This window comes from Mobula hypostoma, chromosome 18 (genome assembly GCF_963921235.1).
Source record: "Mobula hypostoma chromosome 18, sMobHyp1.1, whole genome shotgun sequence".
In the NCBI taxonomy this organism is placed as follows: domain Eukaryota; kingdom Metazoa; phylum Chordata; class Chondrichthyes; order Myliobatiformes; family Myliobatidae; genus Mobula; species Mobula hypostoma.
The window spans coordinates 26,510,104-26,535,424 of NC_086114.1; the positions used below are offsets into that span (position 1 = coordinate 26,510,104).

A 25,321-nucleotide genomic window follows, 5' to 3' on the forward strand; every position below is an offset into this window, starting at 1 on the left:
CAAGACTCCCAATAAATTGCAGTTTCTTCACAGTTAAACACTTGCTTATAAGAATAACCACCTGATGCAATCAGCAATCGCCTCTGATCTGGGCCGACATTTATGTGCCGGGCGTCACCTAATTAATTAGCTTGTTTATTTTGGCTTTTTTCTTAAAGATGTGCTGGGTGCGTCCTGGCTACCACTGCATTCTTCGCGGCCCGTTATTGGCCCGCAACAGTTGGGGACCACTGCTTAAACTATGAAACTGCCCTCACCTCAGAAACTGATCAAACCACCCATGACTACCTTTAAATTCCACTTTTGCAACACTTTTATCACCATTGTCCAGTGCTTTCTGTTTCAGCTTATTAAAAAGACTGACTGACTTCTCCTTAAGTATAAGAAAACTTAACGGAACACCACGCTTTGTACACCCATCAATCCACTCAAGCAATAGACTTTCCATTTTATCCATTATTGGATGCCGACTCTTTAAGAGAGACCACTTTGCTACGAGCAGAACCAACAGTAACATCGGCAGCTTTCTAAATTCTTTCTCTCTGCGTATAAGTAGTGCGAATGGTGGACGCAGGCAAATTCAACGCGCAGATAATGTCCTTACTTCGTTCACCACGATCGAAACACTTAATTATGTCTAGTTTTACTCTGTGTAACACCCTTACGAGCTCTTTTAGGCTTTTTCAATACCTTAGAACTCATCTTGCTAACGAATGCACAAAAAAAAAATTGAGATAAAGCATGTGTTTAAGCAATGCCGGCTAGAATGCAGTTCCGGGGGAGGAGCTTGGCTGTTCAGGTGCACGCTGCCTTTATTTGTAACAATGAAAGTACCTTCTGTTAGCGAAAACAGGTAACTAATGTAGGTCTTTTGTAATAGCGAGGTGTCGTAAAGCCAATGTTCAAAAAACGAGGGACACCTGTATTCCCATTCTCATTGTCGCGTGGCACAAGGCAGTAATCCCGAGATTATTACCTTTGTGGTCCTATTTCTCAACTTCCTTCCCAACTCCCTGTAGTGTTTTTTCAGGACCTCTTCCCTTTTCCTACCTACGTCATTGGTACCACGACCTCTGGCTGTTATCCCTCCCACCGCAGGACATCTTGGACGCGATCTGAAACATCCCGGACCCTGGCACCTGGGAGGCAAACTACCATGCGAGTTTCTTTCCTGCGTCCACAGAATTGCCTGTCTGACCCCCTAACTATAGAGTCCCCTATCACTACTGCCTTCCTTTTCCTATCCCTACCCTTCTGAGCCAGAGGGCCAGACTCTGTGCTAGAGGCACGGCCACTGTAGCTTCCCCCAGGTAGGCTGTCCCTCCCAACAGTACTCAAACAGGAGTACTTATTGTCAAGGGGTACAGCCACAGGGGTACTCTCTAGTACCTGACTCTTCCCCTTCTCCCTTCTGACTGTGACCCACTTGTCTGTCTCCCATGGCCCCGGTGTGACCACCTGCCTATAACTCCTTTCTATCACCTCCTCACTCTCCCTGAGCGGGCGAAGGTCATCGAGCTGCATTTCCAGTTCCCTAACTCGGTCCCTTAGGAGCTGCAGCTCGACACACCTGGTGCAGATATGTCCATGTGGGAGGCTGGGAGACTCCAGGACCTCCCACATCTGACACGGAGCACAGAAAACTGGCCTCACACGCATACTACTCCCTTTCCGCAATTAACACAGGTAAACCTACCTCGCCTCGTCCTGTTACCACCTAATCCCGTTGAGCCAAAGCCCTATCACTCTGCTGCCCGCTAGATATGGCGGTCTTCTTTAAACCTTTCACACTCTACTGGCTGAACGCCACGCGCCTGCGCAATCTCGCCTCTCTTTTACCCTGAGTAGTAAAAAAAAACTCCCTTCGCTCGGAAAAATCAGCCGTTCACTCGCAGCCTTCCTGCTCCGAATCAAAGAGATTCCCTGGAGCTTATGAGAAAGAGGAGAAATTTGATAGAGGTATACAAAATTAAGAGTGATACAAGAGAAGGTAAATGATTTTTCCCACTGAGGTTGGGAGAGACAAGAGGTCATGGGATAAATGGTGAAATGTTTTGAGGGAAACATGGGGCGGGGGAGGAGGAGAAGAGAACTTCTTTACTCATTGTGTTCAGAATGCAGAAAAAACTGCCAGTGAAAGTGGTGTGGTATACTTGAGTTTGATTTCAACATTTAGGAGAAATTTGGAGAGGTACTTGCATGGAAAGTGTATGGAGGGCTATTGGCTGGGTACAGACTGATGGAATTGGCAGAATAATATTTCAGCACAGACTAGATGAGCCAAAGAGCCTGCTTGTGCTGCAGTGTTCTATGAATCTACACTATGACTATTCCATTCAATTATTATGTCAGCTTGCAAAACTTTTCTGTAAACTCCCACTGAATTCAGTTTTTTATTAAGCTCCATTTTGCCATGCACAATTAAGTCATGCCTTGATATCAACAGCAATAATTCTCACCTCAAGTTTGAAAAGTCAACCTTTTTTTTTTAAGAACTGTTAAGAACAAAGCTATGATGCAAATTTTATATTAAATTGGTTTAATTATGTACTGGTAGAATGAAAAACTTGTCTTGCATATCACTCATACAGATCAATTCATTACAGCAGTACATTATAGTAGAATGGAAAGCCAAGGCAAACAAAATTCTACTGTACTTGAGTATGTATAAGAAGCCAATTCCAGCACCTCTTAAACCTACTACCCTTTGCAAGTGACTTGTAACTGATCAAGCTGAGGGAAGTTTCTGGAAGATCACAGCAGGGGTATACCTAACCATCATCAACAAACCAGAAAAATCAAAAGCAACCGGCCAGGATCACAGCCAGTTAAAGCCTATTTTGAAGGCTCAGACTAACGGAACAAGGATTGCACAGGCCTAATCCAAGACAGAGAACAAACCTTAGTGAAGAGCAAAGATGCCCGTATCCAGCCCAGGCATACAAAGCACTACATGATTAAGCATACATGCATGTATGTACAAATGAGGTTAGGATCTAACTTGTGTCCTATTGTTTGCCTTGAAAGTATAAAGAACCTGGGTAAAAAAAAAACTGGGTTAAGGGATATTGGTCAAAATGTTCAGAAAGGTAGGAGCAACATCACATATGTAAAAATGAGTAGAACACCCAAAGAAACATGGAAAATACTGAGCTACAGCAAATCAAGAACATTTAACCACACTGCTAGTAGATACACTGCAAGTTCAGTAAGCACCAAACCTCAATTGATGCTATTAACTTAAAATTTAGATAGGCTCCCACTAACCTAATAAAAAATTCATAAATAAATCAGATCCATCAAGTACTCCTGAGATTCAATGCTGTTCCATGAATTGCAGAAAAACACTACAGTACCACATAGCCGCATAGCAAGACAAACATGCAGTAATCATAGAACGCGAGAAAATCTGCAGATGCTGGACATCAAAGTAATACACACAAAATGCTGGAGAAACTCAGCAGGCCAGGCAGCACCTATGGAAAAGAGTGAACAGTTCACATATCTGGCTGAGACCCTTGATCAGGACCCTTCCCGATGTAGGGTCTCACCCAAAACATTAACTGTTTACTCTTATCCACAGATGTTGCCTGGCCTGTTGAGCTCCTCCAGCATTTTGTGTGAGTAACCACAGAACTCTACTTTTAATTTATTATAAAATACAGAATCACTGCCTTTGATATTTCTACATACTGTTGCCATCTGCCCTTCTGCAAAGTGGGTAACTGATGCAAGATAGAAAATTAACTCTGCATGAAATATTGAAGCATTTGTAAAATGAGACTTATTTAGTGTCAATTTTAACAAAGTGTTAATAATTTCACTCATCTCAACTATCTTAGTATATCTGAAAGCACTTTCTTCACACATGGAAAAGCAGAGCTAACTAACTTCATTGAAGTTAGATAGCATTACTAACCAAGTACTGTGTCCAGTTCTGGTCGCCTCACTATAGGAAGGATGTGGAAGCATTGGAAAGGTTACAGAGGAGATTTACCAGGATACTGCCTGGTTTAGGGATCGGAGATCAAGGGAGCTAGGGCTTTACTCTTTGGAGAGGAGGAGGATGAGAGGAGATGATAGAGGTATACAAGATATTAAGAGGAATAGATAGAGTGGACAGCCAGCGCCTCTTCCCCAGGGTACCACTGCTCAATACAAGAGAACATGGCTTTAAGCTAAGGGGTGGGAAGTTCAAGGGGGATATTAGAGGAAGGTTTTTTTACTCAGAGAGTGGCTGGTGCGTGGAATGCACTTCCTGAGTCAGTGGTGGAAGCAGATACATTAGTGAAAGTTAAGAGACTACTAGACAGGTATATGGAGGAATTTAAGGTGGGGGGGGTTATATGGGAGGCAGGGTTTAAGGGTCAGCACAACATTGTGGGCCAAAGGGCCTGTATTGTGCTGTACTGTTCTATGTTCTCTATGTTCAATCAACCGCATAGGAGATAGTTTTAAAAAGAAGTTACAAATTACTATTTACCTCCAGTTACTTCCAAAGGTCCATTAGATTTTCGGAGCTCTTTCACAGCATCTAAAAATTCCTTTCCTCCTGCTTTTTCCAACGCATTACCTGAAATCACAATTACTGGTTAGATGAGACCAGCGCTATTGACAGATCTACTTGAGGTTGTCAAATTCATAACTACCTAATAGCAACTCCAGTTGCCCACTTCAACATGCAGAGCATCATAATAAAAATCTCATTACATCTTAAATCGAAGTATCAAATGAACATGAGGCCAACTTTCTAAAAGTTCTTCAATAAAAGGATTTAATAATATGTTTTCCCATCTATCTTGGAAGGTTTATATAACAACCTTTAATTTTGCTAACTATCCCAAGATGTCAAGCAAAACAAATACGACAGAGCTAAGTAAGGAGATACTAGGCTTAATGGCCAAAAACTTGGTGTAAAATGAAGCAAACTGTAAAACAAAACACATTAAATCAGAGGCAGGGGATTTACAGTTGGAACTTGAGCTATAGTGCTTCGCAGATAAAAGAGGCAGTGTCCATTAAGGACCTCCAGCACCCAGGGCATGCCCTTTTCTCACTGTTACCATCAGGTAGGAGATACAGAAGCCTGAAGGCACACACTCGGCGATTCAGGAACAGCTTCTGCCCCTCTGCCATCCGATTCCTAAATGGACATTGAACCCTTGAACACTACCTCACTTTTTAAAAATATGTATCATTTCAGTTTTTTTGCATGATTTTTAATTCTTTCAATGTATACTGTAATTCATTTACTCATTTATTACTTTTTTTTATTTATTTCTTCTACATTATGAATTGCATTGAACTGCTGCTGCTGTTTAACAAATTTCACAACACATGCCGGTCATAATAAACCCGAGTCTGAGAATACTACAGAAGTACTTTCTAATCTATACATCTCTTTCCAGAAATGTTTAATTACCTAACAAAACTAACCAAAACATTGATTTTTTCAATGCATTTTCTTTAATATTTGAAGGGTTTATTTGGCATATTAATAGTCAAGTGAACTTAGTGTTTGAGAGAATAATTTTTTTAAAACCATCATTAGAGCTGATAATAAATCACATAATTATATCCAATTATCTGCAATATCCATAGAATGCTGCCTGACTTGCTGAGTTCCTCCAATATTTTGTGCATATTGCATCTAACTATATACTCAGCTCAAAGTTAATCACTTCCATATTTCATTATTTTCAAGCAAATTTATATTATTAATTTCATGGAAGCACATCCAGCAGACTTAATTGTCATTAAAAAGCTCCCTTCTGGTATATGGAAATCTATTGCAGGCCCACTTGAACCAAAAAAAAATGAAAAACACATACCAATGTCCTCTTTAAGGTCTATTTCAGCATTTGTCGGGTTGATGATGCACTCAACCTTAACTGAACCAATGTTACTGATTTCACTCTGTGTCAATGACAGCTAAAAAAAAAAGAACATTTAGTTAACTTTAAGAGAAATTAGCAGGTCAGGATAGTTTGATTTAGAAAAACAGGAGCAGGAGAAACACATTGAGCAAGCTGCCATTCAAATCTGCTCTGCCACTTAATACATCATGGCTGATCTTCTCAACCAATACCATACTGCCATCCTTTCCCCATACTTATTGATGTTCTATGACTACAAATCTATTTCAGTCTCAGAAATGCTTTGCACCTTGGCCACCACAGCATTCACTGGTAGAGAATTCCAAAAATTCACCAGCTTCTGAGAAATTTCATGTCATATTTAACATTCCAGATCTTGAGAATGATACCCCTCATTCTGGAACTTCAATCCAGCTAGAGGAAATATCCTTCTTGTATACAGCCTCTCAAGTCCCATCATACTTTTCAAATATATATTACCTCTCTCATTCTTCTAAACGCTAATGAATAAATGATTATGTTGGAGTGGGGAGAGGAGAAGATGGTGACGCGACGCAGCACGTACAGCCACTCCGGTGAGGAATATCTGTTATTTGTCAAGTAGTGTGCCGTGCACAATTCTGATTTGATGGAGGCAGACGTGAGAGCACGGAGGAACAGCTGGTGAAACTTCTTAAATGCCTGTTTCACTGCCGCTACTACTGTGTGATCCGAAATCTCCAGAGGGGAAGGCCCCGAATCCTCGGCTTTGCTTGTTGCTCGGCGGCCGGGGCAAGGTCAAAGCGCTCGGCAGAGATGGTGCTCGGTGAGGGAGGGCTGGTTGGAGGCTCGAAGTTCTCGGACGGACTCAGAGTCGGCTGTGGTCGGGTGCTTCCAGGATGCTGCATCAGCAAGTTTACGGCGCTGGATGCTCATGGCAGGGAGAGTTTCTCCCTTCTACCGTCTGCATGAGATGTTGGGGCTATTGGGACTTTGAGATTTTTTTTTACCGTGCCCATAGTCTGCTCTTATCAAATTTTGGCATTGCTTTGCACTGTTGTAACTATATGCTATAATTATGTGGTTTTTGTCAGTTTTAGTCTTATTCTGTCCTGTGTTCCTGTGATATCATACTGGAGGAACACTGTATCATTTTTTAATGCATGCATTTCTAAATGACAATAAACGAGGACTAAGTGTCCTCATAATCTAATCTAATCAATCCAATCTCTCACATGACAGTCCCACCATCTCAAAAATAGTCTAGTGAACATTATCTGTGCAAATCTATCTTTTGTTAAGACTCAAGCTGCATACGATAGTCCAGTTGTGATCTCACCAAAGCCCTTATACATGTAGCAAGATATCCTTACTCCTAGACACACAGCTTTTGTTACAAAATCAGATATGCCAATTACCTTTTTAACTCCTTACATGTTTGCTATCAGAGACCAGATATAAAGACACTCAGATCACTTTGTATATTGACATGTCCCATTTAAGTAATGCCCAGTAATTTAACTTGCAACCTCTCTGAATGCTCCTCATAACCCACATTCACAGCTTTTAAAAAAAATTTATACTTTGAAAAATTGCAATTAAATTCAGCTGGAACATATTATGCCAAATCAACACACAACTATAATAAGTTATAGAGTTTTGCTGATATGTTGTGCAGTTCACAATTCCATGTACCCTAGAGGTTTGAATTTAAATACAAATTTGAATTTAAAAAATAACCTTCTTACCTTCTGCCCCAGGAAAAGGCTCTTTGTTGAAAGAATTGTGAAGCCTTCACCAGGTACATCATCTGATGTAGAACTAGATGCTCCTTCCTTACTGCTTACTATTCGTTTACCCTGATTTAAAAATAATTGAAAGCTTCATTTCTTTATTGCTGCAATAATGCAAAACTGTTCCTTAATACTGACCCAAGTAAATTACCAAACACTATTAAAAGGCATTACTTTTGTTCTGCACTAAAGCAAAATTACCAATGAGAACACCGAACACAATGACCTTGGTAGTATATTCATTTTTCTTACTATTTATATGATCTGCTAACTTCTGTACAGAATAATATACAGTATTTGGTAATAGAAACTATAAACTTCTGATGGGTTATAGACGTTCTATTCTGCTGAGATTAAATCACTGGCTTTCTATTTGTTAGTATTTAATTTTAATCCAGGCAGAAAGACAAACCTTAGCAGAAAATTAGTGTGTACAACATTATTACATTTTATGGAAAAAGGTTATTTTAAGAGCAGAATATTTTCATGAATTTTGAGAAGAATTGTGCCCTCTAGAAATCTAAGCAAACAGCACTTCCAGGGGTAAAATTGCACTGGTTGAATGATATGATTTCACTTTCAGGCGTCAATACTAAATCATCACTTTTGGATCATCACTTGAGAAATTAGGTCATAAAGAAGTACATTCAAGCAATTCCATCTTCAGGTTCACACTATCCCATGGTCCCATCTCAGGTCCACTAATCTTGCTCCAATGATATCCAATTCCCCACAACTTGGCTTTCCTTCTCTCCTTTGTTTATTTGATACCAATTTCAGAAAAATAATGTCATGACTGAAACAAGGTATGGAAAAGCAACTGTGAAATTTCTCTTCACTAATGTACAAGCTAATAAACTCAAAATACCTCAATTGTAATTTAGAAAAAACAAGCAGCATCTTGGTCATAAATTGTCTAACAATAATCTCCAAAATTGGAACTGTTGTGACTAAAACTCAAATCAAGTTCACAAACCTGGTGCACTCATTTCCTGCCCCATGTTAAAATTTCCCATTTTTAAACAGTAACATTGCAGGATTTTAACCTACAGTAGTATGTAAGCTGCTCAATTATTCAATATTTGAGGATGAGATTTTAAAAGACATTGTAAACATCCAAATTAATTTAGCCAGTAACCTACACTTCCATATGTGTGCATTTTTAAATCTTGATTATATATTCTAAAAGTTAAATCAACAATACTTTTACCAAATTAGTTTTTTTTTTCTGTAATATCACTTTAGCTCCTCACTGTTTTGATAAGAGATGTGGAATATCAGACCTGAAAATAAAAAGTAAAATGCAGAATTTAAACTGGGGTATATCTGTTACTTACATTTGGTTTTGCAAAATTCCAATAATGTGACATAATTGGGACTTTAGCAGTTACATACCAGATTTTCTGGATCTCTAGATATTGTCGTTGTCTGAACCCTTAGTGCCTAAGTGGCACATGGGGCTTCGATCTCTAGATATAATTTCTATTAATTTCCCAATCTAATACACTTTCTAAAAGATGTTACAGTATTGCAATACATTTTGCAGTGAAGGCAAACGAGTTTAAAGGGAATGTGGAAACCAGAGCCCTGGCGAGCTGGGCATGCAGGGACAGATTCAAGACAGTAGGAAGGGAAAGGAGGGAACAGGCCCCCAGTGAGGGGTAGGGAATATTGCAAACACTGCTGAGCCAGATGTTAAAACATCAGAATATCCAAATTGCTGGATTGCCAAACAGTTTACCAGCGCCACAGAACACGGAATTAACGCTTCTAGAGATAATAACTGGCTAAGATCAAACACTGTAGTACAATAAGTGCACCTCCCACAAGAGATCAGAAACTTGATGCTCGAAACATACCTTTCTGGCTGATTTGGATTTTGCAGCCTTTTTGATAGCTGATTTCTTGGCAGATTTTTTGATTGGAGATGGCTTTGCTTTCTTTGCCTTCTTTTCTGACGGTGTAGAAAGAATTGTTTCCACTTTACTTCTGGCACCACGTTTCTTTGCCAGTAGCTCAGGATGAATTCGGGGCAGCACACCACCACTTGCAATAGTTACTCCCCTTAGTAACTAGAGGCACAAGAGTAAGAGTGCATAGGCATAGCTTTTCAAAACATTCTTGTTCTTGCAAACTACATCTCAAACTAGTAAGTTTCTAAATAAGGGACAGTCAATTTTTGGTTCCTCTATACAAATGGAACACTTCATGGGAAGATGTTCCAATGAATGGAATAATTGATTTGTCTACTTAATTAGATGATTCAATGCACAAAATTAGATGCAACTTTATTAAATGAAAGGGTAGTGTATCTAAGATTTCCAACACATTATTGTATTCTCTACTTGCTCCAATATAGCCAATTTACTCATGTAAATTCCAGTTTGCAGAAATGTCAGTAATTACACATTTAATACATCAACCATCAGTCTTGTTAGTAATGGTACACATGTTCAGGAGAAACTACAATATTTCTTGTTGCGACTGCATATAAATTTGAAAAAGGAAAAGGTATACAAATAGCTTTAAAAAATTGAAATGACTGCTTGATAGTTAGAAATGCATTAGGTTACTCTGTAATTAATTAATTAGTTTTCCACTACTAACAATGTTCACAGATGCAGGAATGCATAAAACACAGGTGTCAGGGATCTTTTACATACATTGAAAGAAAAAGAAGCATATCCAAAAATGCAGAACTGGCCATAAATTCAAATTCGTTAGGGAAATGGAATCAAAATGATCTTGATTTGTAAACTGCATTGATGGATTATTTTTTTTAAAAATTACACTCAACAGTACATCCCTTCAATATCTGTCTGAATATACAAGAGCCCTTCATGAAAGGAGCAGATATATGTCTGCCTTTGACCTGTGGCAACCCTCAGGACGATTTTACAGTATATGGCACGATTAAATTGCACTTTTCAGTTCAAGTCTAGATACATACATAACAGAACCTGCCAGAAATCAGTATAACCAGTAGGTGTCCTTCATACCTGCTCAATTTCTGCTCTTTTTTCTTTTCAAAATCCTTGTAGAATCACACAGCACAGAAACATTTCATGCACACATAATTCTCATGAAGGCCCTTCTAATGAAGAACCTATAAAGTTAAAAGCTTCTCCTTCCACAGATGCTGTCAAACCAGTTCAGTGTTTCGAACTTTGTTTATTTCAAACTTGTAGCATCTGTAATTTTTTTTTTTGATTTTCATACAACACACCCTGATCCAACCTATGATGCTTGACCAGATGGGAATTGTCCAGCTTACCCCTACATCCCAAACATGGGCTGGTAATTAATTGGCTCCTGTAAAATTAACCCAGCACAGATAATGACAAGAGTCAAAAATATGTGGAGGGAGAGAGCAGGGGTTGCTACAGGAGAAGAAAGGAGTAACAGGACTGCTGGGAATGCTCTGCTGGTATCCAACAGATTTTCACATTTGAAAGTTAAAGATTCCACATGCAAAAATAAAACATTAAGTTTCAAATAGATCAATATAATTAACACCAGCTTTACCTGATTTAGTTCTTCATCATTTGCTACTGCCAACAGAATGTGCCTTGGAGTTATTCTACTCTTCTTATTATCTCTGGCTGCATTGCCAGCCAGTTCCAAAATTTCAGCTGCATCAAGTACAAATGTTAAAATGATTAGGTTAAAACTATATTAAAAATTTGCTCGAAGAGTCAAAGTAATATATCCCAAAACAGGCAGATCAATTCATTTCCTTATAAAATGTTTAACTTTTAAACTATCAACTAACTTGTCTTTATGCTCCAAATTATATATTTTTACCTGCCAGGTACTCTATGACTGCTGCCAGGTAAACAGGTGCTCCCATCCCGATACGGTATTTAAATGTTCCTTTCCGCAAATAACGCATCATTCTGCCAACGGGAAAAATGACTCCTGCTCTGGCTGAGCGTGATAACTTGGAGAGTTTCTTTTTTCCACTTCGAGCTGACATCTTGCAATTTGTGGGTTAGTAAAATACCACCTGTAGATCTGAAAACACAATAATCAGTCACTTAGACACTGGATCTTGCAGCACAGCAAGCTATTTGGGTCATCTAGGATATACCAGATTTCATCACACTCTCCCCCTTTTCCCCCCTCATTTTCTGCAAATGTTTGTGTATTAGAATTAAATCAACACTTTAAAAGTTTAATGTGCATGACTTGTGTCAAAAATTAAATTCCTTCTAACAACACTATCAAACAAATTTAACCATTCCAATCAAGTTTATCAAAATTAAAGTTAAATAGCAATACAGTCGGCCCTCCATATCCGTGGGTTCTGCATCCGCGGATCAACCAACTGCGGATCGAAAATATGCGAAAAAAAAATTCCAGGAAGTTCCAAAAAGCAAAACTTTGAAGGGATGGCTGGCTAGCTACGTGAAGCGCTACAGCCTCAAGAACTTAAAGATCACGGGAGAATCAGCATCAGCGTTCCCAGAAGAGCTACGATGGTTGCATCTGTACTGAACATGTACAGACTTTTGTCATTATTCCTTAAACAATACAATATAACAACTATTTACATAGCATTTACATTGTATTAGGTATTATAAGTAATCTAGAGATGATTTAAAGTATACGGGAGGATATGTGTAGGTTATATGCAAATACTGCGCCACTTTATACAAAGGACTTGAGCATCCGCGGATTTTGCTATCTGCGGTGGGGGGGGGGGGGGAGAGAGTCCTGGAACCAATCCCCCGCGGATACCGAGGGACGACTGTAATTGGAATAAGTAAGAAGCTGAGCAGTTCAGTTCATATATCAAAAAAAAAGACAAAGCAAGAGATAGCTAATTTGACAGTAATTTTAGAGAAATGGTGAAAAGCAATACTTATCCATCACCCACAGTTTTAAAATACCCATTTTAAAATACTGGGACCAATATGTGGCATTAGTACTTCAGAACTGCAGCTCTTCACAATTCTGTAGCATTTTGAATCTCCAGACTTTAAACATTAGTTTGAATCGTTAGAGAAAGGAGGAAAGCAGTCACTTGAAATACAAGTAAAACTCCAAGTATACATTCAATAAAAATGAAAGTATGAATACTCAGGCAACAGGAATTCTGCAGATGCTGGAAATTCAAGCAACATACATCAAAGTTGCTGGTGAACGCAGCAGGCCAGGCAACATCTCTAGGAAGAGGTACAGTCGATGTTTCAAGGGTCTTGGCCTGAAACGTCGACTGTACCTCTTCCTAGAGATGCTGCCTGGCCTGCTGCATTCACCAGCAACTTTAATGTGTGTAGTATGAATACTCAGACAAGTTTGGCTATAGGAAAACAAAATATCAAGAAATTTCAAAATTACAAACTGTAAGTGGCTGAAGAATCCAGTCATGAATGGTTACCATTATTGTATTCTCTACTAAGATCATTGCTTTACATTTTAACCCATTTTCCTTAAAAACATAAGAAAATAAGACAATCAACAACAAGATGATTAGTGAAATTATTTTGAAGTTTACTTATTTTACATACTACCATGGTTAAACATGTCAATGCCCAGGGCATTCATAGATTCATATATAACTGGTTACGTAATTTCCCAATTAACATTGTATTTGCAGTCAGTAAAGCCACTTGGCCCAAACAGGCCATGCTAATGTTTATGCTTCACACAATCCTCTCATCCTTTAACTACAGGATACTTTGTTTCACCATTTCATCTTCATCAAACTTACTTAAATGCACTTCTCACTAACCCACATTATATATATTAAAAAAGCACACTTCTTTCCCCCGCTTAATTCCCTATTATGTCTGAATCAAGCTCTGGCTTCCCCAGTAGGTGAAAGGGCTTTTTCCACTGCTACCCTGTGAAACCCACTTATTTTTGTTATGTCTTATTAGGTTGTCACAGGATAATCTTGAGAGCCTTTGCCAATTCAGTCTATCTTGACTGGTCTGAACTTTATTATCACTCTATTTCTGTAGGACAAAACTTCACTTTCCCTCCCCCCCCCCCGCCCCCCAGAAGTGCTATTGAACCAGCATGTTAATTTTTGAGTTGTACAGAAGGATATTGTCTATAAGAGAATGTAAAATATAAACAGGAAAAACATGGAAGCACTCAATAGGCCATGCAGCAGTGTAAAACATTTTTCTAGCACTTTGTTTTATTTCAGTTTATAGAAGTATTTTATGTTTCAACTTTTTCTACTACAGAAGGCAATTTCACACTTGTTTCCCACCTGTATGACCTTATCTATATCCCTTTGAAGCTTATGTATGTTACAATTGCTGTTCACTTTCTCAGTAATGAGTTATGAGTAAACATGGGATACATCAGGGGTCCCCAACCTTTTTTTGCACTGCGGACCAGTTTAATATTGTCAATATTCTTGTGGACCGACCGACAGGGGTGGGGGGGGGGGTGGTTGTTCAAGTAGGGTTCAACTCATCTCAACATGTCTTTTACAGTTAGGGTTGCCAACTTTATCACTCCCAAATAAGGGACAAAAGTAGCAGTCAAATACAGGACACTTCGGCTTACCCCGAGAAAGACTACCATGACCATGAAGCCTTGCACGGGCACCTCTGTGCGCATGTGTGCCGATTTTTTTTTCCACAAATCGGTTTTGGCTTAATCTTCCCGACTATACTGTATATACATTATTTCTACTTTATATAGGCTGTGTATTTATCATATCATTCCTGCTTTTACTATATGTTAGTGTTATTTTAGATTTTGTGTGTTATTTGGTAGGTTTTTTTTGGGTCTGGGAACGCTCAAAAATTTTTCCCATATAAATTAATGGTAACTGCTTCTTCGCTTCACGCCATTTCAGCATGAAAGGTTTCACAGGAACGCTCTACCTTAGCGGGGGAAATATGGGACAAGGGCAGTCCTGTATGGGAGAAACCAATTTAGCCCAATATACGGGATGTCCCAGCAAATACGGGACAGCTGGCAACCCTATGTTCCAAGTTCAACAGTGCGTGACAGGGAATGAGGAAAGGTGCAGCTGACTCATATCGTTTCCTCGCGGCCCGGTAGCACATGCTTTGCGGCCCGGTGGTTGGGGACCGCTGGGATACATTATGCTCAATCTTCCAAAGTTAAGGTTTTAAATACTAACCAGAGTGCTGAACCCCGAAAATAGCCCATTTATTTCTACTCCATTAACAGAATTTCACTCCACAATTTCACTACCAACCTCAGTAACTTTGATTAAAGTATCACATCAAGTAGCGTCATCCACCAGTTCCTCTCTATCCATCTTATTAGTTACATCATTTAAAAAAGTGTCAATGGCCTTTCATTGAAGTGTTGACATTACCAACCCAGGATATTCTAAATGTCCTGATATATCCTTATCAGGTTAGCCGGCCAATCATTCTCAAGATTTGTTTTCTTAAGCAGTTGGATCTCATTCGCTGCTTCCCAAGTAGAACTATTATGGAATACAAGGAGTTCTGAAAGGTCAAAATAAATGCACTCATGCTGTGCTTTGGGGCACATGGACGGGGATTTAATTATTTTTTTGAAGATTCTTGAAGATATTAGTTTTAAGTGCTTCACTCTTATTAGATCCTTCTGAAATGATTTTTGTTTTGCCTAGAAATAGGACTTCAAGTATGTCAGAACTTAAATGACGCTCCATATAGCAGTCACAGAACAGCTAGAGAAAGGTCCCATGGAGATGATAATAAATGTAGTAATCACCGAATAGGCTTAAAACCCTTCCTGTGGAGTAGTTTGATCCAGGTGAGTCATATGCCAGGAACAACTCATAAATTCTGAGGTGGGCCGACCAACCAAGCTGTGCTTACTCAATGCAAATAATTTTTGCAAAACAAAACATGTGAACAGACAAGAGACAACACATGTTCACATAATCCTGATCATTGAAAACTCACAATGGCAGAGAGTGTGCGTGTGTGCACACGCGCACAAGGCAGTGATGTCACAGTGAAGCAGCTTCAAGTGCTGATTCTTATATGGGATGCTAGGCTTTTTTTTTGAGAGTTCATGAAGTTCACAGGTTGCACACAAAAGCTCCAACTTTGGTTGACAATGTTGGAAACTACACAGCTTGAGATACCATTAAGTGTGAATGACAAAGTGAAACAACATCCGTGTTGAGATGAAATGCATACAGATGGATACAAATATCCCTGGAAATGATCACTAGCACAATCCGAACACCATTTCAAACAAAAATCCATTTTGTATGTTTGCACTAGAAATAATGTATCCAAATGGATTCAACTCCTAGGCTATTCTCTCCAAGGCAAAGATAGAAAATTGTATTCTTCTGTTTTACTATTTTGCATTATGATTTCTCTCCTTACTTACACTAGGGTTTAAAAAGTGACAATTTCTATTGAGAGTCACTGAATTTTTATTGAAAGACAATTGAAAAGGTGTCTAAAATTGACCCCTTTTCATGTAAACTAATTTTATTTATTTACTTCTCCTCTTATGTATCAATATTTAAGCATATATTGGTAACCTATTTTGATAAATGCAGGAATTAACGCTTTCCTTATTTAACTTAAAAATGAACTTTGTCATTTTGTTGTTCCTCTCACCTGAGCCTTAAATAACCCAATTGGTCTTCTTTCAATGTCAGAATAATTAGTAAAGTTCATGCAAGGGCCTCAGAAATCCAGATGATATAATACTGTCTGCACCTTACAGTAGAACAGTGTAGCACTGGAACAGGCCCATTGGTTTATGTTGTCTGTGGTGAATATATATTCAAACTTCAAAGTAAATTTATGATCAACGTACATATATGCCACCATATACTATTCTGAGATTTGCTTTCTTGTAGGCATTCACAGTAGAACAAAGAAATACAATAAAAATCAATGAAAATCTACACACAGAAACCAACAGCCAATGTGCAAAAGACAAAACTGTGCAAATACAAAAACCAAACACATAATAAATAAATACTGAGAATCACACATTAGTTTAATGTGGAATTAAACAAAACCTCTTCTGACTCTACATGATCCATACACTTCCACTCCCTGCATGTGTCAAACAGCTTCTTAAAACATCTTTTTTACAACAGTAAAATATCTGCATTATTTTGTTCAACTATCTGTACCTATTTTACCATTTGTCAAATTATCCACAAAATGTTAAAATACTCAAATAATTGAAGATAAAGCAATTCATCACTTCACAGCATATCTAGATTTGAAACAAAAGAACACACTTTCTTGAACAAAAATAATTAGCAGTAAAACCCAGTAATTCTCAGAAAATTTCACCAAAACTTTTCAAATGCCAACTTGGAATCTAAAAATTGATTCCAAAAGTCAAAATCAGTACAACATTAAGGAGAAATTGCATTTTCAAAAGAATGCATTGCATAAGGACATTCTCTTGATTATAATGCTGACTACCATGCCACTCTGAACAGCAATAATTAACTGAAATATGCATCAACAAGTTGTGGGTTTCCAGATCTGCACACAGAAACTTGGAAAGTACAGTACCCACTGGCAGTCAGGTGTCCAGTCACCATTGAATCTAGCAGTGGTCACTTATTTTATTGGGATGAGAGGTTGGATACAAATGACATACCCCATTCGTTTGAATAGGCTTGATGACCTTCAAAAGCTTCAGGTGCTTTTTCTAAATTTTAGCTAATGGTTTCAATTAACTTACATTTTAAAAATTACCATAAATTCACTTTTTTCATTTTTATACTTACTTGCACTGTTTTAATTCTCTTTGATATGAGGTCATTTCAGAGGCAATCTGTATGCCACCCATCAGTCACTTGATTCCTCAGCTTGCTTCACCTCATGGCATGACTGCAGTGGTGTGGTTATTTTGTGCCATGTATTCACAAAAACGTGTGACCACAAGCATCTCATAGGTTACAAGCACAAGATCAAGGACATTTCAAATCACCTCCTAGCTGACATATTATAATAGGAAAGCAATACAGATTACCTTGACTCTCCAAACTGCATTATTAAACTGGTTGATTAGGTTTTAAAAATATAGCATTTACATAAAAGCTAGGTGTAAGAAAAATGCAGCAAACAAAAAACATCAGCAGTAATGCAGTTTTCAATATGATAAAGAAAAAATACCCCGATTCAATTAAATTTTTAATTGAGCTAAATTTTTAGCTCAATAAGTTCAAAAGTAAAAGTACATATCATCAAATGCAACCCCGAGATTCAATTTCTTGCAGGATGAAGAGTCCTTGAAAGTGAGTGTATAGGCTGTGGGAACATGATGGGGCAAGTGACATTACCCCCTTTGGTTCAAGAGCCTGTTGGTTGAGGGGTAATAACCGTTACAGAACCCAGTGGTATGAGTTATGAAGCTCCTGTACCTTCTTCCTGATGGCAGTAACGAGAGGAGAGCATGACCTGGGTGGTAGGGATCTCCGATGATGGATGCTGCTCTCCTGCAATAACACAGTAGATGTGCTCAATGGTGGAGGAGGCTTTACCGGTGATGCACCGGGCCATAGCCACAAATTTTTGTAGGATTTTCCTTTCAAGGGCGTTAGAGTTTCCATACCAGATGTGATGCAGCCAGTAACTATATTCTCCACTACACACCTGTAGACATTTATCAAAGTTTTAGATGTCATGCTGAATCTTCATAAACTTCTATGAAAGAAGAGGCGTTGCCATGCTACCTCTGCAACTGCACTTGCGTGCTGGCTCCAGCACAGGTACTCTGAAATCAAAATACCGAGGAATGTAAAGTTGTTGGACAATATTACCTCTAACTTGTGATGACCAGTGTGTGCAAAGATCTTGTGCTTTGCAATTTTTTGCCCAGTGACAATAATATGTGCACACTGAATAATTTCTTCAATAAAAACAGTATAAATAAGCCAATTCTAAAATCTTCAGATAAATCATCACAAACTCCACATTGTCGACCCCGTCCACATCAGAAACCGGCAAAGGAAATATGATTGTGTACAATAAATATACTCAACATGCCAATGAGGTAGTGGGTGACAACCTTTAGTGCGCAGTTTAAATTCCTTTTTGTGCTAGTAGCAAAAGACGAGTGCGCATGCACAGGCACACACTTTAGAGGGAACATTGTTGCTGACCCTCTGTCTCTGATCCCCTGATGAGGACTGGCTCATGGACCTCTGGTTTCATCCTCCTGAAGTCAATTAATTAGCTCCTTATTCTTGTTGATATTGAATAAGAGGTTGTTGTTGGAAGATTTTCAATCTCTCTCCTATATGCTGATTTTTCCCCACCTTTGATTCGGCCTATGACAGTGGTGTCATCAGCAGTCTTAAAAATGGCATTGGAGCTGTGCTTAGCCACACAGTCATAAGTGTAAAGTGAGTAGGGAAGGAAGCTAAGCACGTAACCTTGTGGTGCAGCTGTGTTGATGGAAATTGTGAAGATGTTTTTTGCCAATTTGAAGAGACTGGGGCCTGTAAGTGAGGAAATCAAGAATCCAATTGCACAAGGAGGTATTCAAGTTAAGGTCTTGAATGCCAAACTGTAGTCAATAAAGAGCATCCTGATGTATGCATCTTCACTGTCCAGATATTCCAAGGGTTGAGTGAAGTGGCAAGGAGATAGAATCTACTGTGGTCCTGTTGTGCTGGTAGGCAAATTGGAGCAGATCCAAGTCACTTCCCAGGTAGGTAGGAAGTAAGGTTTCATCACCAATTTTTCGAATACTTCATCACAGTGGATGCAAGTGCTGCTGGACAATAGTCGTTGAGGCCAGTTACCATGCTCTTCTTAGGCACCAACATAACTGAAGCCTGCTTGAAGCAGGTGAGTACCTCAGATTGCTGAAGCCAAAGGTCGAAGATCATCCATAGGATATGGACATGACCAACAATTTTTGCTCATTGTTAAGTGCCTTGAAATTTGTGAAGTCACTTCAGAGGTCAGTTAAATATCCACAGCATTGCTGTGTGCCTGGAGTTACACGTATTTTTGGAAGGTTGTTTAACGGGTTTGTTTGAAAGGTTATTCAACCTAAAAATGGTTGCTGCCATTATAACCTTCCCCATAACCAGTTTCTTTCCTTTACAGTATTTAAATAAAGATATTAGTTCTTTTACGTCATAAACAAATGAGTCCTCATCTTGTGTTATGGATAGCAAGGCTATTGATGTTCAATTGAAGGAAGAAATTGAATAGCAACTTTCACATTGTAAGGAGCCTCAGAGGCTGCGTTGAAGGGACAGTATTTTTCTTGAATTTATAAGCCACAGATCCCTGAGAAGAAACCACACTGACAGGAACTTCCAGACACCGCACACTTTTTCTGCTCATAAAACTTAATTATTCTTGCAGCCCATCTATCTGGCAATAAAATCTAACATATCATTGGCTCCCAGATAGTTTATTGTTCCTGCATGTTAATTTTGACATGCAAAGAGTGGGAAAGTGAATTTAGAGATCATGCTGAATCTTCATCAACTTGGAAAGTATAGACAGTCTGAAAAAGGCAATGACACTTTAGGAACTGTATTGGAGGAGGGAATATAGATTATGATGTGGGGAAAGTGCAAGATTAAACTTCTTTGTAGGAAGAATAAGAGAATTTTAAGTCAGAAACTAGTATATGTTCATGTACATAGGCATCTAGGTGTATTGGTTAAAAAACTGCAAAAGCTAAACATGCAGGAAGAGCAAATGGTCCAACTAGCTGTTACTGCAATTTGCAGTGTAAAATTAAGGCAGACCTACCTGCTTAAACTATACAGTTCTTTTGAAAGACCCCATGTGATACCCCATTTGGCCTCTTTTTTGCCTTCCTGCACTACACTCCGTAACTATAACACCATACCCTGCATTATTGTTTTTCCTTTTGTATTGCCTAGGTGTCTTGTGTTTCGAATAATCTGTCTAGTTTTACGTGCTATCCAATCTCTTCACTATATCTTGGCACCTGTGACAATAATAAACATGTAATGAATAGCATACTCTTATTTTGGTCTTCATATCCCAGAAGGATTCAACCCAAATTATTATACAAGTCCTATTCCTTAAAAACAGGAGTTGTCCTACAAAAAGGAACTAAGAAAGCTTGACTTATGATCACCACACTTTAGAGGAAACAAATGTGATCTCACTGATGCATACAAGAAAAGAAACCAAGAGTTAATGCCAAGAAGCTTACAGTGGCAAGTCCAGAGTCCAGGGGCAGTCTCAATGCAGGGGATCAGCTATAGATAAATGATCAAGTTAATTTTTCCTTATGCATACAACTAGGTCTATGAAATTATCTGTTTCAAAGGACTTTGCAATTACTGAAATCCATGTATCAGACTGGAGTATTCCCATGTTACACATACCCAAATTTCTTCTCCACCTCTTTCCCCATCTTGATCTCCTTAGCAAATACTGCATGATCCCCACAGCTCACTTTCCTTCCAGGATTTTTATCTTCAAATTCAGATATCAGTATGCCCCCCCATTTTAATTATTAATAACATTGATTCAGGCACCCTAGTTATATCAGCTTTATAAAAAGCTATTATATTTTGCCACAAAAGCAAAATATGGCACGCTGGAAATCTGAAATAGACAAAAAAGTACTGGAGGAACTCAGCAACTATGGAGAGGAATAATCAGTCAACATTTTGGGCCGAAATTCTGAATTCTGATGAAGGGCCTCGGCCCAAAACAATGTATAGTCTTCTCCGTAAGTGCTGTCTGACCTGCTGAGTTCCTCCAGCACTGTGTGTGCGTTACTTTGGATTTCAGCATGTGCAGACTTTCTTATGGCTAGAATTTCTCAGGTCAGTTAACATCTACCGAAAGCAAAACAAAGCATTTCAAGTTGATATGTCAGATCTTTCTAGTGCTCTCTCTGCAATTGCCGTCTGATCAGCTTGTCAACTTTTTTTCCATTTATTCCTACTGTTTTAGCCAATCTTTCACATTAATATAGCCCTTCGAAAATGCAAACATTTAATATCCATTGATCTCCCACATCTACTCTTTAAATTATACCTTCAAAAAGTCAAGATGTGAATTCCCCTCTGATAAAACTATTATGATTCTGCTTATTTATATTTTCTATCACCACGTTCTTAATGCTTACTTCAAGTAATCTGATTTACAGCTAATCATGACTTTTAGTAATATCAAAACAACACTCAATTCTCATTAGCAAAGTTCATACAATTTGTTTTCCTCTTAATCTACTGAGCACAATTATATCTGTTTAAGTATTTTTGCATGTAGGTTTTTTTAAACGATTTGAGGTTTTAATTTACACTTAACCCTCTCCGAACCCACATTCAGGTAGGCCGGGATAGAAAGATAGCAACAAAAAAAATGAAAGGCAGGAACAAAATGAGTTTTTTAAAAAAAGAAATCTTTGAAATTTTTGGGCACGTCCCGACCATTTTTGCACAGGGAGGCGCGCGTTGCAGTAAAGGCGGGAAGCAAAGGCGTTCCATTCGTTTTCAACCGAATGGAACGCGGTGCCGTTCAAACCGCGAGCTCAACCGTCATCCCGGACCAACGGCCTGAACAGGGCCTTGGTTCAAAGGCCTTCCCGAGCCTGGCTTCCCTTCAGCATATAGAAAGCCGCGATTTTCTAGCGGGGGGGGGGACTCGGCACGGTATGCATTCTTCAATTCATGTGCATATTTTAATTGAGTTATATTTATACGTGGAGTTAACCAAGTGCTTGCAAGCCGTCTGAAAAAGCTTTTATTCCGGGGCTCGGCACCGCGAGCGGAATCGGTAACTTGGAACAAAACACTCTCCTTGTATTCAAAAGCACTAAAAATAAAGGCAAACCTCGAGACCTAGAAACAGAAACGCGTAAAACACACGATAAAACCACTAGGCCGAGCGACCCCATTCCCGCCGAAACATTTCTCTTCAGCAAACGAAACATCCGTTTGCGAAATAAATGCGAGCAGAATATTTTACTTTTTGTAATCACAATTATCCAGTATTTTAAACACAGCAGAGATGAAATCAACACCCACAACAAAGTGTCAGGGACAAGCCTCAGTTGCCAATGCAAATTTATTTTTGTGGGCGTCGAGCAACATTCGTCCTTGCCAAGTGAACCCGCTCTTCTGTTTATTTATATAAAAACATACTTAATAGTTTTTCGTGCTTACCTCCTTTGATGGGCGACAGTGGAGTCTGCTGATCCTTGGCGTCCGTTAATCCTGTGTACGGAGCAGGAAAGGGAAGCTCTTTCTCGCTCTCGCAAAACCCATTTGAAAATACAAACCCAGCCTATCAGCAAAGGAAAATGATCAGAGCCGGGGAGGATAGGTTAACAGAGGGGCGAATTACAAAAGACCCACATTTCGCCACGCACAAAAACAAATTAAAACCAACCGTTGGCACACATTTTGTCGGCAGATATTGAGCAATGTGAGGCAAGTTATCACCCGCTTATGTACCACTTTGTCGTATTAAAGAGACGCATTCTATTATCCCTCTTTCCCCCTCTCTCTCTCTCTCCGAGTCACCTCTCTGTCGAAATGGTTGTGCCTTTTCTTAATAAAACTGGGTGGGATCAATGGAACAAAAAAAACCACAAACCAAAAGTGCTGCTTCCTTGAGCGAATGTCTGAACTATAATAAACAAAGGAAAATTAAACATTGACGGGTGGTTGAATTAGTTAGGCAGATATTTGAGTGCAAGTCCCAAAGGGTATCTGTGAAACTTAAATTCAAATTAACATTCTGTAACTTAAAATTATTACAGATAATTGTAATTCACATTAAATTTATCTAGTTTCTGACATGTGACTCCAGGTCAGCCATAAAGACTCTTAACTGTTCCCTAAAACGCAAACTATTTATTTGCATCAAATTAAACAGGCCACCTACCACCGAATTTGGACACAGTTGTTCCCAGCCCAGTTGCTCTTGTAAATGATTTAGTTGCAAACATTTGGGAACTGGTATCCAAATTAGAAGACTCCATCACAATCTACAGATAAGCTCAGGAGTGAGTATTCCTGGGTGTCCTCAACAGTGACTAGTTCCTACGAAGGTTCACAATGAAACCTGAGTCTGATTATCACCCACGGTTCTGTCTCAGGTGACATATCAGTGATCCTGTGAAAGAAGAGTGTGTGTGTGTGTGTGTGGCGGGGGAGGGAGGGTTACAGGCATAGACTTTCTCTGTGGGATGCATTTCTAGATCCAGGGGAGGCTCATGTTCAATCACGTTCTTTAAGTGATGAATACATATTTAATGGGAGCCCAACTTCAATGTCTAGGATAGTACTTTTAAAGGTAATTAGAATTGAGATTTCAAAGGAAATTGCATTGAATAATGTAAAAGAGTTTTAATTTGCTCAAGGTGTGGGCATGAACCTATGAGGCAAAGCAACAAGGAAAATAATGCCATTGCTGGCAGTGTCTCCTTCAATAGAACTATTACTTGAATGTAAAGATTTGGCATGATGCTAGCCAGCCGCAGCAACCCAAGTGGCAGAAAAACAACTGGTCAGTGATTGTTATTCATTGGTGAAGCCTTAGAATTCCCCTGGCCATTCAAAATAACTTTGTCTTTTAATCGCAATAGAATGTACCTTGTACCAGCTTGCAAGAACAGATAAATCATAGCACAGAGAGAGAAATGTCATATGTGTGTTTTTGTGGAGCAGTGGAAATACAACTATATGATATATATCCAGAGATTCGAGTTTAAAACTTGAATATTGTGATCAGTTCAGATTGCCTCATTATAGGAAGGATGTGGAAGCACTAGAGTGGGTGCAGAGAAGATTTATTATGATGTCGCCTGGATGAAAGATGCTGCATGTCTTTTGAGGACAGGTTGAGTGAACTAGGGCTATTCTCTTTGGAGCAAAGTAGGATGAAAGATGACTTGAGAGGTGTACAAGTTGATTAACAGGCATATTTGGGATAGTCAGTATGGCTTGATGCTGGGCAAGTCATGTCTTACTGACTTGAATGAGTTTTTTGACAAGGTGATGAAGGTGACTGATGAAGATAGAGCTGTGGATGTTGTCTACATAGATTTTAGAAAGCGTTTGACAAGGTCTCTCATGGGAGGCTCAGCTAGAAGATTAAGTCAAAGCATGGGATCAATGATGAATTTACCATTTGGATTCAGAACTGGCTTGCCTATAGAAGGTAGAGAGTGGTGGGCTTATTCTAGCAGGAAGTCTGTGCTTAGTGGTGTTCTGCAGGGATCTGTACTGGTACATTTATTTCTTACATCTTTCGCATTCATGAGGAGTAAAAATCTTTATATTACGTCTCCATCTAAATGTGCAATCATAGTAATTTGTAATAATGTATAATAAATAGAACAGTCAATGTAACATCAGCGTGAGTTCAACAGTCTGATAGCCTGGTAGAAGAAGCTGTCCCAGAGCCTGTTGATCCTGGCTCTTATGCTGTGGTACTGCTTCCTGGATGGTAGCAGCTGGAATAGATTGTGGTTGGGATGACTTAGGTCCCCAATGATCCTACTGGTCCTTTTTACACACCTGTCCTTGTAAAAGTCCTAAATCATGGGAAGTTCACAACTACAGATGTGCTGGGCTGTCCGCACCACTCTTTGCAGAGTCCTGCGATTAAGGGAGGTACAGTTCCCATACCAGGCAGTGATGCAGCCAGTCAGGATGCTCTCAATTGTGCCCCTGTAGAAAGTTCTTGGGATTTGGAGGCCCATACCAAACATCCTCAACCGTCTGAGGCG

General features: G+C 39.1%; 1 protein-coding gene across 2 annotated transcripts in view; it reads right to left on the bottom strand.

Annotated features, from left to right (window-relative positions):
* LOC134358411 (core histone macro-H2A.2) overlaps positions 1-23,082 on the bottom strand; it is a 56,888-nt gene extending 33,806 nt beyond the window's left edge. The window contains exons 1-7 of one of the 2 annotated variants that reach the window (XM_063070621.1): positions 22,749-23,082; positions 11,453-11,662; positions 11,174-11,280; positions 9,508-9,720; positions 7,604-7,714; positions 5,832-5,931; positions 4,484-4,573 (exon numbers count right to left, since the gene is read on the bottom strand). In XM_063070621.1, coding sequence (XP_062926691.1) covers positions 4,484-4,573; positions 5,832-5,931; positions 7,604-7,714; positions 9,508-9,720; positions 11,174-11,280; positions 11,453-11,624 — 793 coding nt within the window. In that variant the 5' untranslated portion in view covers positions 11,625-11,662; positions 22,749-23,082. The remainder of the gene's footprint in view (positions 1-4,483; positions 4,574-5,831; positions 5,932-7,603; positions 7,715-9,507; positions 9,721-11,173; positions 11,281-11,452; positions 11,663-22,748) is intronic. The other variant, XM_063070623.1, reaches the window with a different exon arrangement.
* Between the last annotated feature and the right edge of the window lie 2,239 nt (positions 23,083-25,321).